The sequence below is a fragment of the Danio aesculapii genome, chromosome 3 (assembly GCF_903798145.1).
Source record: "Danio aesculapii chromosome 3, fDanAes4.1, whole genome shotgun sequence".
Classification (NCBI taxonomy): Eukaryota; Metazoa; Chordata; class Actinopteri; order Cypriniformes; family Danionidae; genus Danio; species Danio aesculapii.
Genome location: NC_079437.1, coordinates 11,393,363 through 11,411,207, shown reverse-complemented (window position 1 = coordinate 11,411,207; position 17,845 = coordinate 11,393,363). Strand labels below are relative to the sequence as shown.

At 37.0% G+C, this 17,845-nt stretch overlaps 2 protein-coding genes across 4 annotated transcripts in view; one reads left to right on the top strand and one right to left on the bottom strand.

Annotated features, from left to right (window-relative positions):
* dnaaf5 (dynein axonemal assembly factor 5) overlaps nt 1-4,468 on the bottom strand; it is a 49,622-nt gene extending 45,154 nt beyond the window's left edge. The window contains 2 exon segments of the mRNA XM_056449455.1: nt 258-442; nt 3,932-4,468. Of these exon segments, the coding sequence (XP_056305430.1) occupies nt 258-442; nt 3,932-4,463 (717 nt within the window). The 5' untranslated portion in view covers nt 4,464-4,468.
* Nucleotides 4,469-8,356: 3,888 nt separating this feature from the next.
* The window catches only part of prkar1b (protein kinase, cAMP-dependent, regulatory, type I, beta), a 151,756-nt gene continuing 142,267 nt past the window's right edge, over nt 8,357-17,845 (top strand). The window contains exons 1-2 of one of the 3 annotated variants that reach the window (XM_056453130.1): nt 8,357-8,432; nt 9,047-9,237. In XM_056453130.1, the coding sequence (XP_056309105.1) occupies nt 9,064-9,237 (174 nt within the window). In that variant the 5' untranslated portion in view covers nt 8,357-8,432; nt 9,047-9,063. Of the gene's footprint in view, nt 8,433-8,477; nt 8,547-9,046; nt 9,238-17,845 lie in introns of those variants that run through there. The other 2 variants (XM_056453132.1, XM_056453131.1) reach the window with 2 other exon arrangements.

Here is a 17,845-nt window from a genome sequence, read left to right as displayed (position 1 = left end):
GCAGAAAGTGTGTTCTTGGAGTAAAATGTAAACAATTATAATAAAATTGTAAAAATAAAATAAAAAAATAAATGTCCCCTGTAAAGCATTTTTTAAATAAAATAAAATCATAAAAATAAAACAAAAACATAAACATATATAAATAAATAAATAAATAAATAAATAAATAAAATCAAATTTTACTAAGAAGCATTGCTCAAGAAGCTTCTTTGGTATATTTGTTTTATTGATGGATTTTTCAATTTAAAGCAGATTACCCGTGGCGAGTCGTCAAACAATCTCTGTGCCAAGTGGGACAAAACCTCATCCACATTCTTGCCTGCGCTGTACTGAACGACTGCACCGATGGCCTGTGTGGCAGAAACTCTCACTTGGGAGTGCTGGTGAGAAATAGTCTGCAACAGGGGCTTCAGAAGACTCTCAGCCTGAAGATGGAAATGTTCTGGGCAGAGAAGAACAGAAAGAAGGCAAATACTTGTGCCTTACTTGTAGATACTGGAAGAAAAAATGGGTTTTTCCAAACATTAAAACAATAAATAAATAAAGGTGAAATTTACATTTACTCATTTAGCAGACTCTTTATCCAAGTGAGGATAAAAGTAGCGCATCAAATCATTCGAAAGTTGTGGTATATACATGCTAATCTACCTCAAGATGTTTTCCGGAAACACAGAATGATGATAAAGAAAGTGTCTGGTGCAAATGGAAAGAAGAGAGTGTGTCCTACAGGTGGTTTGTCCAGCCTACTCACCTGTGTGGAGCACATTTAGAATTGCAAGATGTTTTTCATGAAGTATGGGACATGTAGTAAGCAGATGTGGTCGATGGACACATGGTTACGTTGAAGGCGGAGGAAGGCTAATATCGGTCACTAGGGTTGGGTCGATAGACATCCCATTAGACGTCGCACAATGCCAAATTTGTCACCTGTTCACTCACAAAGTTTTAGAAAGGGGGGCCAAAATCAAAACTTATACTGTTAAATGTCAAGAAGACTAAACAAGAAGACATCGGATAAACTCTGTCTTTTGATACGGCCATGGTCTTTAGCCTCTTTGTTAAAGCAACCGACTCCAATGCGAAGAATCGCCAGTTCGAACCTAGCTCAGATTAGTTTGGGTGCAATAGGACTGGTGGATTACACGTGGGGGCTCATCCGGGATGGAAGTGAGGTGAGTGTAACGGAGGCCAGCTAGTGAAGTGCTATGCAGGTAACCCTCACTCCTCTGACCTCAAAAGGTGCCCTAGCGACAGACAGGTGTAGGGCAGTGCGATTAATTAAAATCGAATCGTCATCACGATTTGAAACGTTGCAATTAGCTAATCGCAAGAGGCCGCAATATGAAATATATTTGTATTATTTCATTTCCCCCGCCCAGAGCAAATGCGTGACTGTCATCTGTGTGTGACAGTCTTACTAGCCAACTGAGTAAGCACACTTTCGTTCTACCCAATCAAAATTGGGCAACTGAACTATGCAGAACACCCACAATAAAATAAACAAACAGGAAAGCGAAGAATAATAGCGTCTGCTGCTTCAGAAGCATTAATAGAGGAATTTATATTAAAGAAAAACAGCCTGTCTGTAATATGGGAATATTTGTGTTTCAAACTCACAGACACTGAACAAAAAATGGTCATTTGTAAGAGCTGTCGCAGAATTGTTGCCACAGCAAAAAAGGAAATACAACAACCAGCACATAAAAAGGCACCACAGAGGGCTATATGAGGAGTGTCTTGCTAAAAAGTCAACTGAAAGTATTCCCAGTGACACGATCTAGTAGCAACAACAGAAAAGTGCAATTTCAGAGTTGTTTGCAACTGTTACAACATATGAAAAAACATTACGAAGGCACCAGGAGACACCATAGCTCACTACTGTTTCCTATAGAGAAAAATTAGTGTTTAATTATTTATAATTATTTATAAACAAATTTGAATAATAATTGGAGCTAATATTTTTTCAGTTCCTTTTTAAACTAACACTCACTGCATTTTAGCAGTAAGTAGCTATGATACATAATGTTGAGTTGAAGCTTGACTACAAAATTAAATCACAAATCAAAAAGAATTTGCAATATCTGTTAAAAATAAATAAATAAAAATCCCAATTAGATATTTTCCCCGAATCGCACAGTCTTACCATGGTCTTTAGCCTCCTTGTTAGAGCAACTGACTCCCATGCAAAGAATCACTGGTTCAATCGCAGCTCAGACCGGGTCGGGTGCAATAGAACCGGTGGATTACATGTATTTATTTGTTTGACTTTTTTTGCATCACAAAAACAAGTCTCTGGTTTAGCCTCTCAGCAGAAACAAATCCAAGCCATCCAATCTCTAGCACCTAATTCTGAACAAAAATTTGACTCTGCCCTCATTTACTCAACCTTCGCTTGATACAAACCTGTTTGAGTTTCTCCGTTGATCTCAAAAGAAGATATTTTGGAAAAATCTCAGAAACAGACTGACTTCTATATAGGCACGGGATGATAACCGGTTTCAAGGTTTATCGCGGTTTGGAAAAGTCAAGGTATTAAAACCACAAAAATGTTTTGTTATACCATTTCTAAGGTATATGTAGAGGGTTTTTAAAAAAAAATTGTGTTGTAAGTAAATCTGTGTTTTTGAAGCTAATGAAGAATAGTAAAAGTCAATGGTTTATTTTAATTATGTAGCCTGACATGTTTAGTGTCCCAAAATATTATAAATGCTTCTTAAAATGTAATATGTTGTGTTAAATGGGGGGGGGGGGTTGTTTTTTCACTAAGACATTTAAAAAGAAATGATTTCACAGCAGTAAACAGAAAACTGAGATACTGTGAAACCGTGATATTGTTATACAGTGTTATTACTAGGCCCACGCAGATTTTGCGCAGATTTCAGCAAATTTTTAGCCCATCATTAATTCTGTTTATTTACTTGAGTAAATGTGTGTAAATCTATATTTATTCATTTTGGTTATTAAAGTAATATTATTGACTAATATTAAAATGTTCATCTGATTTATGTACAATGCAGTAATATTTTCTGTCTTTTAGTAGAGATATTATATGAGAGACTTGCTTTGTTTACGAAGGAAAGTGAATCTATTTGGATTTGCCTTTTAAACCTTAAATAAAAGTTAAAAAGATTAGTTTTAGTTATGATACTCCCAAAATCAATCCGCAGAAATCCGCAGATTTTTACTAAAATTCTCAGAAGAAATAGCAAAAAACGTCCGCAGATTCCATCTGGCTTTAGTTATCACACAGTCAGAAACTTACACCGGCCCATGCTTACTTCCATAGTACAGGTTACAGGTTTCCAACATTCTTCAAAATACCTTCTTTTGTGTTCGACAACAACCAATGTTGGTGAATTAGACTTTTCTTCATTTTTGTAGAACAGTTTATCCATAGATGATCCACTGATTATCATCATACATTGTAGAATGTGTTTGTATTTTCCCATGTGTACATGTTTTTATACGTGTATGTGTGTATATATGTGTATGTGCACATGTAAATGTGTTCGGAAGTATGTATGTACATGCCATGATTAAGCATTTTTTGTATATCTGTGCATGGTTTAAAGTCACCCTCTATCTATGCTGAATTAATGATGATAGTTGACTATGTCGGTTAAATTATTTGAGTATTGTAGAGATGTTTGAATGAGTCATGTGACCTTAGTACTCAAAAGAGACTCTAAACGCACCTGATCACTGTTTACCATGATGAAGGCAGATCTCTGCCGAAACGCGTAGGTTTCTTTTAAGATTAAGCCATGTGAATAAAGGCTTTTTAAATTTTCCACATATTCCGAGTGCCTTGGACTAATTTCTTTTGAAACTCATAAATGTTTGGAACCCCTTGATAGAGAGTAAATGAAAATAAAAATTCAAATTTTTAAGGTGAACTATCGCTCACTTTTGAAGCACATCAACATCTTACCAGGAATACACTGAGCTACGCTGACGGTGCATCTACAGCTCTCCTTCTTGACTTCAGCGAAAGGATCAGTGATGGTCCTCTGCAGGATTTTGATCAAGTCCTCCAGGTAAGGGGCGATCTGCTTCCCGCACACCTCCACCAGCAGAGAGAGCATCTCCACGAGCGCCAGTCTGAGCTCCTCCGCGGGCTCCAGGATCTCCTTTCCGCCGAGCCTCTGCGCCAGCGCGGGGATCAGATACGGCAGACAGTCCTCTGGTTTGGGGACAGCCCTGATAAATCCTGCGATGATCTGGATTGAAGCGTCCCTGCACGTCTCTGCTGGATCTGACAGACACTTTAGCAGCGGCTTCAGCAAACAGCCGAGAAGCTCCTGCATCACGCCGCTGGATAACCGCTGCTCGACGGTTTCTCTCCTAACCGCATCTAGAGCTCGCTTTCTCGCGCTTTTGTTGTCTTCGTTTAAACAGTTTAAATGGCGAGCCAGAGATTTTAACACATCCGCCGCGGCTCGGTCATCACCGGCGGCCGCCATTGCTGCTTCACATGTGTTGTTGTTGTTGCTGGTTGTCATGGTTATTGTTGCCACTACGACTGTAAATCGCGACAGCTGTGGTTGCTTTACGGTAGATGCACATTCAAAACTGTTCAACTTTATTTTACTTCGCGTCCTTGGTCAGAATAAATATATGTTGCGTCCCAATTCGCATATTCATACTACGGCCTAAAAGTATGTACCTTTTTTGTGAAGTAAAAATTGATACTTTTGAGTGTGTGCCAGAAGAGTATACAAGATTATACAAGAGTATACAACTTCCTCGTTAACAGATCGTTATGTTGCTTAGTTATGAGACCTGTCAATCATCTGCACACATCATCAACATTACTGTCATGTTTAATTTCCTTCCTTGTTGGAGATGCAGCAGCAGGTTAATCTCCCATTCACGAGTCTTTCATGCAGAGAAATCTCCTCAGGTCTTTGGATTCAGACGTTAATGCGTAAACACGTCTATATAAAAGTTCAGTATTGTTGTTACAGATAAAATATAACTCAGGAAACGTAATTTAAATATTTTGCAGTGGGCTAGATATTGATTAACAGTCAAACATCTTTACCGAAGCCTCTCTACTTGACAGTTGGTCTCGCGTGTCCTCCATGTTTGTAGTTTATTTACACTTGTCACCTGCGTTTGTAGTTCTAATCGAATCACGTCCAACGCGCAATGTACTGTGGGCAATATCGGAAATAGTACATGATTTGGAAACCTTTGGCATACTCTTTTCAATATAGTACGAGATTTGGGACATACCAATTCTATTTTCACATACTATTTAGAACGGATAGTATGCGAATTGGGATGCAGCAATAGAATTTGCAAGCAGAGGCCAGAGAGCTCTGTTGATTTATTTTGGTATTGCCCTTATGTGTAATTTCTTTGGCAAAATGTAATCGACTTGTATTGCAGATGTCCTTTTAGGAATTTTTGAAAACTCAGACAAAAAGACCCAAACATTTTTATTAATGTCTTTATTTTAATGGCCAAATTTCATGTTCATAAATGTAAATTTTCAGGTAAAAATTCAATTTTTATTGCATTAAAAATATTTAATGAAACATTATGTTGAGTCCATATTAGCCTAAAAAAAAAATCAACAAACTATGCGAAGCTATGCGACTTGCGTTGTATTTTTGACGTTATTCAATAATAAATAAATAAGATATTAAAACACACATTTATTTATTCATTTTCTTTTCAGCTTAGTCCCTTTATTAATTTGGGGTCGCCACAGTGGAATTAACCGCCAACTTATCCAGCATATGTTTTACACAGCGGATGCCCTTCCAGCCGCAACCTAATAGAATGGGAAACACCCATACACTCTTGCATTCACACACCTACACTACAGACAACTTGGCTCATTTAGTTCACCTACCACATGTCTTTATACTGTGAGGGAAACCGGAGCACCCAGAGGAAACCCACGCAAACATGGGGTGAGCATGCAAACTCCAAACAGAAATGCCAACTGACCCAGCTGGGGCTTAAACCAGTGACCTTCTTGCTGTGAGGCGATCGTGCTACCCACTGTGTCACCGTGACGCCATGTAAACACACAATAAGATAATAAAAACATAGTTATGGACTAAATTAAAAGGCTACTTGGAAACTCTTTGTTTTTTCTGGATTTTATAGTTATGTGTTCTAGTAAAATGTAAATTGTTCTGCAAACTGATGACGTTTCATCTAAATGTAAAATATTGTTGTCGTTTAGTGCCTAAAATGACAGAAAAAAAAGAATTTGTTGGATTTTAGACATCTTAATTTTCATTTTTGGACAACACAGTACCAATGTTTTGACTTCAGAAGAGTTCTATATGTATGTGTGTAAATAACAGACTTGTGTATATGTATATGGGACATTCTACCAGAAAGGTACATTATCTGTCCTTGAAATAAAAATACAAATACAGTGAATAAAAAGTATTTTATCCCAAAAATGTCTAAAATGGACTGATGGAAGATTTCTGTGAGTTGTTCTGTAAAGGAATAAATCATTCCTTTGGTTATCAGATTTTGGACTCTCAGTAGTGATTATTAAACCACACTGAACTGAGCTAAACTGAACTGAATTTAAACACTAAAAACTGAACTACACTGTTCCAATTTACTGTGACCTTTTATGTGAAGCTACAATCTACATTGTAAAAGCGCTATACAAATAAAGGTGAATTGAATTGAATTTTTTATTTATTTTTTTAATTAAAAACCATTTACAAATGTACAAACCATGTCATTGTCCTTAGCCCAATTGAACCTACAGCTTTAATAGTTTATTAGTTTTTAGAAATTTATTTAGATTATTTATTATTTTGAAAAAAAAAACTTTAGAAATAGCAAAGTTGTTATTCACATCAATTGATTAAAAACATAAAATTAGAAATACATTCTACAAATAAATACTACAGATAAATAAATTTACAATTGTCCCAATGGTTCTGTGAGTCCTGTCACATTTCCATTAAATTTAACATAAAATACGTGCAATACACTTTTAAGGGAGCCTATGATATGACTCAATAGAAGTGCCATCATTTGATGAAGAAGTTGGCAGTCATCAAGGATACGTTCTATTGAATTGTATGATTTTATGCTTGTTTTTGTATGATTTTTGAGGATGACCAGCTTAAAGGTCAGGTCCTGTGACATTTTTTATTAGTGAAAATGTACGTTTCTGGTAGAATGTGTGTGTGTGTATATATATATATATATATATATATATATATATATATATATATATATATATATATATGTATGTGTGTGTGTGTATTTGTGTACTACTATTACCCCCAATTTCTAGGCTGTAGGCTGACAATGTTTACACATACCAAAAAAATGAGGACATCCAGAGAAACGGAGAATTTTAAACTAAATGAAATATTATCTATATATTACAAAAAGAGGCGACATGGTGGTTCAGTGGTTAGCACTGTTGCCTCAGCAAGAAGGTTGCTTTTTTGATTCCTGGCTGGTTCTGTTGGCATTTCTGTGTGGAGTTTGCATGTTCTCCCCATGTTGGTGTGGGTTTCCTCCAGGTGCTCTGGTTTCTCCTGCAGTCCAAAGACATGCGGTATAGGTGAATTGAATAAACTAGCCGTAGTGTAAGAGAGAGAGAGTGTGTGTGTGTGTGTGTGAGAGAGTGTATGGGTGTTTCTTAGTGCTGGGTTGCAGCTGGAAGGGCATAAGCTGCGTAAAACATGTGCTGGAGTAGTTGGCGGTTCATTCCACTGTATATATTACAAAAAGAAAAACATCAAATGCCAGATAAATCCATATTTTACAAGCAAACATATTAAATAGGTTAACGAATTAGTTATCTCAATAATTATTTTCAACACATCTATATTAATGAGCAACATTTACATCATATTTACAGTATAAAGCATTATTCATGGGATTGTTGGCAAATACGTACAGTGTTGTAAGTTGTTGAGTCGTATATATAGCACTGTGCATTTTTGCCAACTATCCCGTGAATAATGCAAGATAACTCTGATTATTTCCAAAACATATTGCTTATGTTTAGACTTTTCCATAGCTGCTCAACTGGGGGGGGGGAAAGACTGACATCAGCACAGCCATCTCTGCATATAAATGCGTTTGTTCACAAAACATCCCAGTTTGTAGAGGTCAGTTCTGTGATGTAAAGCCTGTGAAAGCATGCGTGCTATTCTGGATGACGCACAACGCCCTTGATTGGCTGAAACAGGATATTATCGCAAGTAAATAAATAATACATTCATAAAACGCACACAACTTCGCTCCATAACCATCTACATAACAGCTAAATTACTTTTTTCGTTTTTTAAAATTATAATCTTCATTATAAGTGTATTAATTTCAGCGTCCAATCGGAATACGGATTGACGTCATAGCGCTCGCGAGCTGCAGGACCAAACAAGCAACATCCCAGAGCGCGAGCCTTGCATCTCCGCCTCATAACGGTAAGCCAAATTAACATAAAACACCGTGACAGACGCCGCCGTTTTCAGATTAAAACACCGACAGACGCCGTTTACGAGGTCACAAGTGACTAAAATCACACGTACACAGCATAGGTTTGTATTTCGAAGCGGATATGTTGTGATAAAAACGTAAACAGGTGAACAGAGAGTGATGCTCGAGCGTTAAACCGACGGTTTTTTCTTCCACGCACGAGTAAATGCGGCATCACGTTTCGTTAAAGTAACGTTACAGCTCGATTAAAACCTTATTTATTCGTCAGTTGTCGTCTTTTAGATGTTTGATATCAGTAAATGGCGGAAGTGGAATGTAAATACGTTAATATAAATGGCCTTTAAATATATATGTCATAATGTCATGTCCTATGTGCAGTATCTATCTATCTATCTATCTATCTATCTATCTATCTATCTATCTATCTATCTATCTATCTATCTATCTATCTGTAATGACTGACTGACATATATGTACATTCAATGGTTTATACATTGATTATTTATTCACTTAACAGGCAAGCATTATTACTTGAGAGAATATAAGATGCACAGACTTAATATCTCTCTCTCTCGATCCTCCCCACTTTTTCCCCCCGCAGCAGTGATAGTAGATAAGATGGCCACCTCCTCCTCCAATCTGGAAGAAGATGAAAGTCTGAAAGGCTGTGAGGTTTTCGTGCAGAAACACAACATACAGCAGATCCTCAAAGAGTGCATCGTCAACCTGTGCATCGCCAAGCCCGAGCGGCCTATGAAGTTCCTGCGGGAACACTTCGAGAAGCTGGAGAAGGTGCGTAGCTCTTACTGTGTTTTGCTGTGCTGGGGTTGTGCTTGTGTAAGTTGAGAGTTTTTTGCATGGGGATGATGGTTTGGGATCTGCGCAACGGATGTCGCTTCATTTCCCATGGAGCTGGAGAGCAGGAGCTGGAGAGTTATTGAGATCATCGCCGTCCCATTTGGCTCGGCACTTAACCTCTGGATGCTCCGGAGGGATTGTCCCTGTAATGAATGTACTGTACATTGCTTTGGAAAAAATGTCGCTGTTAGTGTATTCGGCTTTGCTTTAATTGAGGTCTTCTCCTTAAATGCTCTTAATCAGAAGCTGTCAGTGTTTAAGCATACATAATTAGGTTTGGTGTGCTTGTTTTTTTTATTTTTGACTAAAGCAGAACAGCGGCAAAGATGGGATTCTTGCTTGAACTAATTGCAAGTTTGGAATGGGAAGTCATTGCAAGTTTGGAATGTCTATTAATGCTCCTTTGATCATGATTGTACTAAGCATATGGTACAATTAGACATTTCATCAGGATCTGTGTAAAGTCTATGACGTTCATTTGCAGCTGTTTATTTTTTAAATAGTAGGGATTTTATTTTTGTACACTGTAAAAAGCGATTGCTTTAATTTAAAAGTGAGTAAACCTCAGTTAAATATGAACTATTTTTAGGGTTATGCCCATAGTTCATTTGCTTAATTATTTTAAGGTAGCTAGTTTACTTACTTAAAGTCAGCTAATCACTTTAAAAGCACAATATATCGTTTCAGCATCGATATTGCAACGATATCTGCAATGTCGAATAAGGATTATAGTTGACTAGAAGCCACAGTTAAAAATACACATGATTTTGGAGTAATTGCAAAGTTTAACCATAAAGTTACTAATATATATATTTTTTTTTAATGCCTGTGACTGTGTGTGCATTTCAAGCCAGTGTAAAGCATTTATGCACAACAAATGGACTTTTTTGTCATTTCAAGAAAGAGTATACACTCACCGGCCACTTTATTAGGTACACCTTAGTACTGGTACCAGGTTGGCCCCCTGTCAGAAATGCCTTAGTCCTTCGTGGCATAGATTCAGCAAGGTACTAAAAATATTCCTCAGAGATTTTGGTCCATACTGACTTGATAGCATCACACAGTTGCTGCAGATTAGTGGGCTGCACATCCATGATGTGAATTTCCCGTTCCACCACATCCCACAGGTGCTCTATTAAATTGAGTTCTGGTGACTGTGGAGGCCATTTGAGTACAGTGAACTCATTGTCATGTTTGAGTAACCAGTCTGAGATGATTCACGCTTTATGACATGGCACATTATCCTACTGGAAGTAGCCATCAGAAGATGGGTACACTGTGGTCATAAAGGGATGGACATGGTCAGCAACAATACTCAGGTAGGCTGTGGCGTTGACACGATGCTCAATTGGTACTAATGGGCCCAAAATGTGTCAAGAAAATATCCCCCACACCATTACACCACCACCACCAGCCTGAACCATTGATACAAGGCAGGATGGATCCATGCTTTCATGCTGTTGATGCCAAATTCTGAGCCTACCATCCAAATCCTGCAGCAGAAATCGAGACTCATCAGACCAGGCAACGGTTTTCCAATCTTTTTTCTAATATTCTAGAGATGGTTGTGCATGAAAATCTCAATAGATCAGCAGTTTCTGAAATACTCAGATCAGCCCGTCTGGCACCACAACCATGCCACATTCAAAGTCACTTAAATCATCTTTCTTCCTCATTCTGATGCTCGGTTTGAACTGCAACAGATCGTCTTGATCATGTCTACATGCCTAAATGCATTGAGTTGCTGCCATGTGATTGGCTGATTAGGAATTTGCGTTATCGAGCAGTTGGACTGGTGTACCTAATAAAGTGGCCGGTGATACAATGAAAATTATACAGTTTTATTTCATTAAATTATCCAGGAAACTATAAAGCTTTTGTTTCATTTCTAACTTTACTCTACTGTATTTGTCAATGCTTGTGATTGGTTCATTACATGTTATGATAATGTGCACGCCTATAAAGACAGCCTAATCAATCAAAAATGATTAACTCTTTGCAAATAGAGATATTTAAATCATCTGTTAAAATGAATCTCAGTATCGCAGAAAAATAAAATATCGCAATGTCAGTTTCTCCAATATCGTGCAGCCCTAATGGGTATACAAACTTTTTAAAATAAAGTCCAAAACCTAATTTCTTGATTAACTAATGTAGATCAACAATGTTTAGTGTTGTTGATTAAATCGAATAGGCATATATTGTACAGTGTCTACCACATTTGAAATACAGGAGTTAAATCCTTACATCATTGTAGTGTGTGTGTGTGTGTGTGTGTGTGTGTGTGTGTGTGTGTGTGTGTGTGTGTGTGTGTGTGTGTGTGTGTGTGTGTGTGTGTGTGTGTGTGTACCAGCGAACATTATATTGAGGTAACCATTGGAATGGTCTTCCATTTTACATGTTTGGTATTATTTGCTATTTTTGTTAGAAATTATTTTACAGTGACCAAAGGCTTTTTATGGTTTTTGATCCTAAGCAAACTGTGGTTTTTGGTTGCATGACCTCTTATTTTAAGGAATAGTTAAATTGCTTTTTTTTGAATAAATGGTTATTATAAAGTCGCTGAAAACTGTAGTCACTTGTGTAATTTACTGATGCTCTTAAAATTAGGGATGCGTCAAAATTTCAGCTGCTGAAAATTGCAGTTTTGGTTTGATAATAAAATTTTGATAATAAAATCAAAATGGTTTGGTTTGATAATGAAATTGATTTTGGTTTGATAATGAAAAAAAGCCTATAAAATGCAAATGTGGTGCTGCACTTCATTGTAGTTTTCACACCAGATGCAGAAAACATTGCCCTATGATACCTATTCATTTCAGTGGATTTTTGTCCACTGTGCTGCAGTCAAACTAGCTTAACATTCGATGGATATTCTGTTGATGTACATGAGATTTGCTCACTATTGACTCTCCAGACTCTCAGTTGGCTTTAAACCATTTAACCATTTATTAGTTTTTTAATTCTGTTTTGAACACAAAAGAAGATGTTTTGAAGCTGAAAACCTGTAACCATTGACTTCCATAGGAGCAAAAACAAGTACAAAATATCTTTTTTTTTTGTTCAACAGAAGAAAGAAACTCATAAAGGTTTGTGACAACTTAATGTGACACAATGATGAAATAATTTTCAGTTGTGTGTGAATTAAAGACCTTTAAATGGCAGATTTTAACTTTTTGTTACAGATTTTGTTACTTTATCTTCAATATTGTAGTAAAAATAATCATGCAAATGAAGGATATTAACTGTGACATGATTGACAGGTATAGCGTATTCAATTACAGAATGCATAGTAAGTGACAGAGCAGCTAAAAAAATGTAAAAATAGACTGCAAACTTTTAAGGGCATAAGAAACCCTTGTAACTTCATAGTAACACCCTTTCAATAACCCTGAACACTTTTAACTTAATCTAATTATACTTTATAAATACCGTATATAAATTTGTTTTTTATTGAAATAGTTCAAACTGCAATGTTGTTAAATATAATTAAAGCTTAAATAAGTATTTCTTTTTTTACCTATAAATTCATATTTACAATGAGGGTAAAGTTGAATCTTCATCATCAACGCTTCAGTTTTCAGCGTCACATGATCTTTCAGTAATCATAATAACATTTGATGATGTTGAAAACAGATGATCTGCTTAATATTTGTGAGGAAACCATAACAAAGTTCATTCAATATCCATTAATATTCCTTCGGCTTAGTCATTTATACATCAGGGGTTTGCACAGCGGAATAAACCTCCAACTATTCCGGCATATGTTTTACACAGCGGATGCCCTTCCAGTACTGGAAAACACCCATACACTCCGCATTACACACACTCATACATAATGGCCAATTAAGTTCATCCAATTCACCGATAGTGCTCTCTTCCCTGCAGGCACCGGATGTCAACATGACGTCATATCCGGATGTCAACATGACGTCAAATTGATGTTGTACCCCAATGTACTACAATGTCATGGGGATGTTGATTTTGTTTGGAAATCAAAATCGGGTTGACGTCAGAACCCAACGTCAGGCCAACTTCAATCTCTAATATCTAACCTAAAATCAACCAAATATCAACGTCTAATCATGTTATACCTTGACGTTGTGTGGATGTTACCACTATGACATCTATCAGACGTTGGATTTTGGTCACTTTCCAACACAACCTAAAATTAACCAAATATCAACGTAATTTGACGTCGATAATTTTGGTCACCTGACTTCACGATTTAAATCTAACCTAATATTAACGTCTTATGATGTTGTGAGCCTGCTGGGTTTGGACTGTGGGGGAAACCGGAGCACCCGGAGGAAACCCACACTAACACGGGGAGAACATGCAAACTCCACACAGAAATGCCAACTGCCCAGCCGGGACTCAAACCAGCAACCTTCTTGCTGTGAGGCGAAAGTGCTAACCACTAAGCCATCATGCCACCTCATTCAAGATTGCTTTATTGATTAGATTATTACTTTAATGACCACTTTTGGCTAAATTAAGATATTAATTTCTCAATGTTTGAATTCAATCCTACTATATGTTGAACTAGAACAAATCATTAAGAACCACAATCGACATTCTGGCTCCGTCTCAGTATAATTAGAAGGCATGCTGATGCTGTTTGAAGTTGTTTTGCAGATGTGATTGTGCGTCCTCCTGATCGTATGAAAGTCACAGCAGTCATTCGTTTAGCTGGAGGTTCTGAAGCTCGCCCTGCACTCAGCAGCATCTGAACATCTTCTTTGATCATGTGCTCCAGGAACAACAGGCTTTTTCATTCTCCCAGACGCTCTGGGCTCAGGCTTTTGTTAGGAATGCGTCTCTGCTGAGCTACTGTTGGTTTAGGTAGAGCATCAAACAGCCGGCGTGATTGTGCATTCATAAGACCCCATCAGATGGGCTGATACTGTACGCAGCACAAGACGTCCGCAAGAAGGGAACGACTGTCCTTGTCTTCTCCTCATGATGCGGGTTTCGTGTTTTTGAGGTTATTTGGTGTCTGTCATTCTCCTAGATTGAGCCGCCGGGTAAATGGTGTTTACTGACCCACTTGCATTTTAGTAGTAGTTGCATTTTAGTTTAGTAGTTGCATTTTAGTATGGAGTTTAACAGCTCACACATTCTCTTTGACACCTTTTGTTCATTTACACTGCTGTAAACCCACAAGGATGTTCACTTCTAGTTCTAATGCATGTGTTTTTTCTGCATTCTGAAATTGTGTGCATGAAATTAAATCAGAAGGATGTGATAACTGTGCCGGATTAAACATCTCTATGTAGGGCATGAGGCAACGCCAGGCTGAGTGAATGATTATAGGATTTTCTTTTCATAAAAACCGAATGCTTAATTCTTAGTGATGGATCTGTATGTCAGTTACATCGATTTTCTGCCATTTTATGAGGCATTATGCTATTATTGCATCCGCTTTTGAAGTATTTAGCTCTTTTACCCGTTTCAGAATAACACACTCTCAGAAATATAGGTACAAACACTGTCACTGTGGTGGTACCTTTAAAAGTTTTGTTCCTGAAAGGGGTACTATATAAGGGTATAGTAGTAACAACATTTTTGACAATGTATACTACTGTACATTTAACACTTATATGCTGTGGGGGATATTTTCATCCTCTCTGGGGTGATTTTGAGTCTTAAATTGGCCCCAATTTCCTTTGTGTTTCAGCAAATTGATTGATTTTTTTTATTGACAAGCCTTATTTTGACACGTTTTGGGAAAAGTATAGGCTGTATAAAACAGATACCTATCAAGTAGCCCATGAATATTTACAAAAATAGAGCTTTAGTAAAAATAAAGCACTTACAGCTATATATTTCCAAGGTTTTAATGTTTAAATCAGCCACGAAAATATACTGCATGTGTTTTTAGTCTCGATAACGCACACATTTTGGAAAAACAGTACATAAATTGACTACCCTTTCGTTATGTTAGTGACTGTTTTTGCCCCATTGACTTCCATTATAGCAGCATTTTTTCACTGCAAAGTCATGACAGCATAAAATCATGCACACACTCTTAGAAATAAAGGTATAGAAATAAAGGTCACATATTTATTAACAACATCATTGACAAGGCATTTTGGTAAGCTTTTTAATATTGGCGATATTTGATATACTCAGGGCTTAATTTGTGTCAGAACAAGCCGCATCCAGCACCTCTGAATTCTGATCCGGGACCTCATTTTACTGGTCCCCCTCCTCACAGGCACCCTCTGCGATTCACCAAGCCTCATCACTTTTATCCGCTACACCTCTCCCTCCTCTGGTAACATGCTGGATTCGTTACCCTGATCTGTTCCGGGACCTCGCAATTTACAAATTAAGCACTGGGTATACTCTTTAGTATAAAAACAAGGTCCCATTTATATTCTCAACGACATTTTTTTGTAATATCACACTTTATTCTCATGAATGTAAATGATATTTTTGGGGGGGCCAGTCCTTCATACTGAGATCGTAATATTTAGACATAGCATTAAAATACCTGAAGGAACTGGAGAATTCAATGTTAATAAACAAAGAAACCTTGCTTGATCAAAGCTTTGGTTGATCTTGGTTCTACTGTGAATCTTAAAATTAGAGAGTGCACTAAGGTGCTTTTCACACAGGCTACTTTACTTTTTAGGTATACTCTATGTTACCTTAACCCTTGTGTGCTGTTGGGGATGTTTTCATCCTCGCTGGGGTGATATTTAAGGCCTAATTTGGTCGCAGCTTCCTCTGTGTTTCAGCAAATGGAATGATTTTTGCTGATAAATCTTATTTTGACACATACTTTGGGAAAATGCTTTGAAAAATGTAAAAAAACAACAACTCAATAATACACTTTGAGCAAATTTACTTTTCTTTCATTACGCTTGTGGCTGTTTTTGCTGCATTGGCTTCCTTTTTAATGGCATTTTTTTATTGCAAAGCCATAACACCATATAATTAAGCATTTTTCCCTGTTGGGAAGAGATCAGAATTGTCATTTTTACTGTTAATCATCAATTGGAGTGCAAAAAAGTTTAGTTTCTGGCTTTTATATGGAGTTATTTGGAGTATAGTGTCAGTCTGTGTGCGCATGTTTTTCTGTGTGAGAGAGAGACCTTTGCACATTTATCTTGATTTGTCTGAGAAAATCAAAATAAGCAGCTTAGCTCTCAGAACATGGTAAACATAGTAAGTGTATTTTTGCACCCACACTATAATTTGTTGTTTTACTCCATAGAACTCCATATAAAAGCCAGAAACCTTTTTTTTTCACAGGCCTGTCTAAAGAATTAATGGTGCCAACTGAAAATCACCAGTAAAAATTACAAATTTTACCTCTTCCCAACTAGAAAAACCACCAATAAAACGGCACAGAACAAAACAGAAGGGTAAAGTTACTATTATAGATCCTTCAGGTATAAAAATGTATCTTTTGAAAAAGCACCACTACCACCACAGTGATAGCTTTGTATTTTTATTTCTGAGTGTGCAGGAGCATGGAGATTAGCCATGATGTATCCAGCAAAAATGCTATAGGTGGCTTGTAAAAACTCAAAAATACACCACCATTGAAAAGTGTGGGGATAGATTTTTTTTTCTGTAGGAACTTAATACTTTTATTTGTTAAGGACTCAATAAATTAACTGAAAATGACAATAAAGCCGATGTGTTGCTGTTTTCAGATCAACGCAACCTTAATTTTCTCATTTTCTGCCACGTTGTTTAAATAGCAAATCCATTTGCGCCAATTTGTGGACTCATGGGTATTTTGGTCTAGAAAAGAGGTGTGTAAAGGCGCATTGTTGGCGCGTTGTATTTTGAGGATCTAAAATAGACTGCTATAGACCAGCTGAGAGCAGGTCTAAAGTGCAGTGCAGAGCACATTAGTTGTGCGCCTCACTTACACATTGCTTAAAAAACTCAGGATGTACGGCAATACACAAATATATTTACAAATTAAAAAGAATTAAAGGATTAAAGTGTTATAAAAATTATTATTTTCTACATAAATATAAAAACCACTGCCTTCATGCCTTATATAACTCAGGTTTTTGACCACACTTTGTTATTATTGTTCATTTATTGATTTGCTGTAAATTAGAACTGAATTTAGAAATAGTTTTGAAACAAATCTTTGTGCTTAACAAACGAAATTAATTATGTAGGCTAATGGATGTCTGTGCGTACAACAGGTTTCCTTAAGAGAGAAAGTGAAAGTATCCTCTCGCTTCAGATGGTCTGTTTAACTGTTTTCTCGTTAGTGAAGCGTTCAATTTTTACACTTACAAAGTCCGCCATGTAAATAGCAAATGTCACAAGGCTGCACAGTGGCTCAGTGGTTAGCACTATTACCTCACAGCAAGAAGGTCGCTGGTCCGATACCCGGCTGGTCCAGTTGGCATTTCTGAATTGTGTTTTGTATTGAAAAGTGTCGGGGTTAGAATTTAGATTGGGGTTAGATTTGCATATTTATGAATTGTATTCTGTGTGGAGTTTGCATGTTCTCCCCGTGTTGGTGTGGGTTTCCTCCGGGTGCTCCGGTTTCCCCCACAGT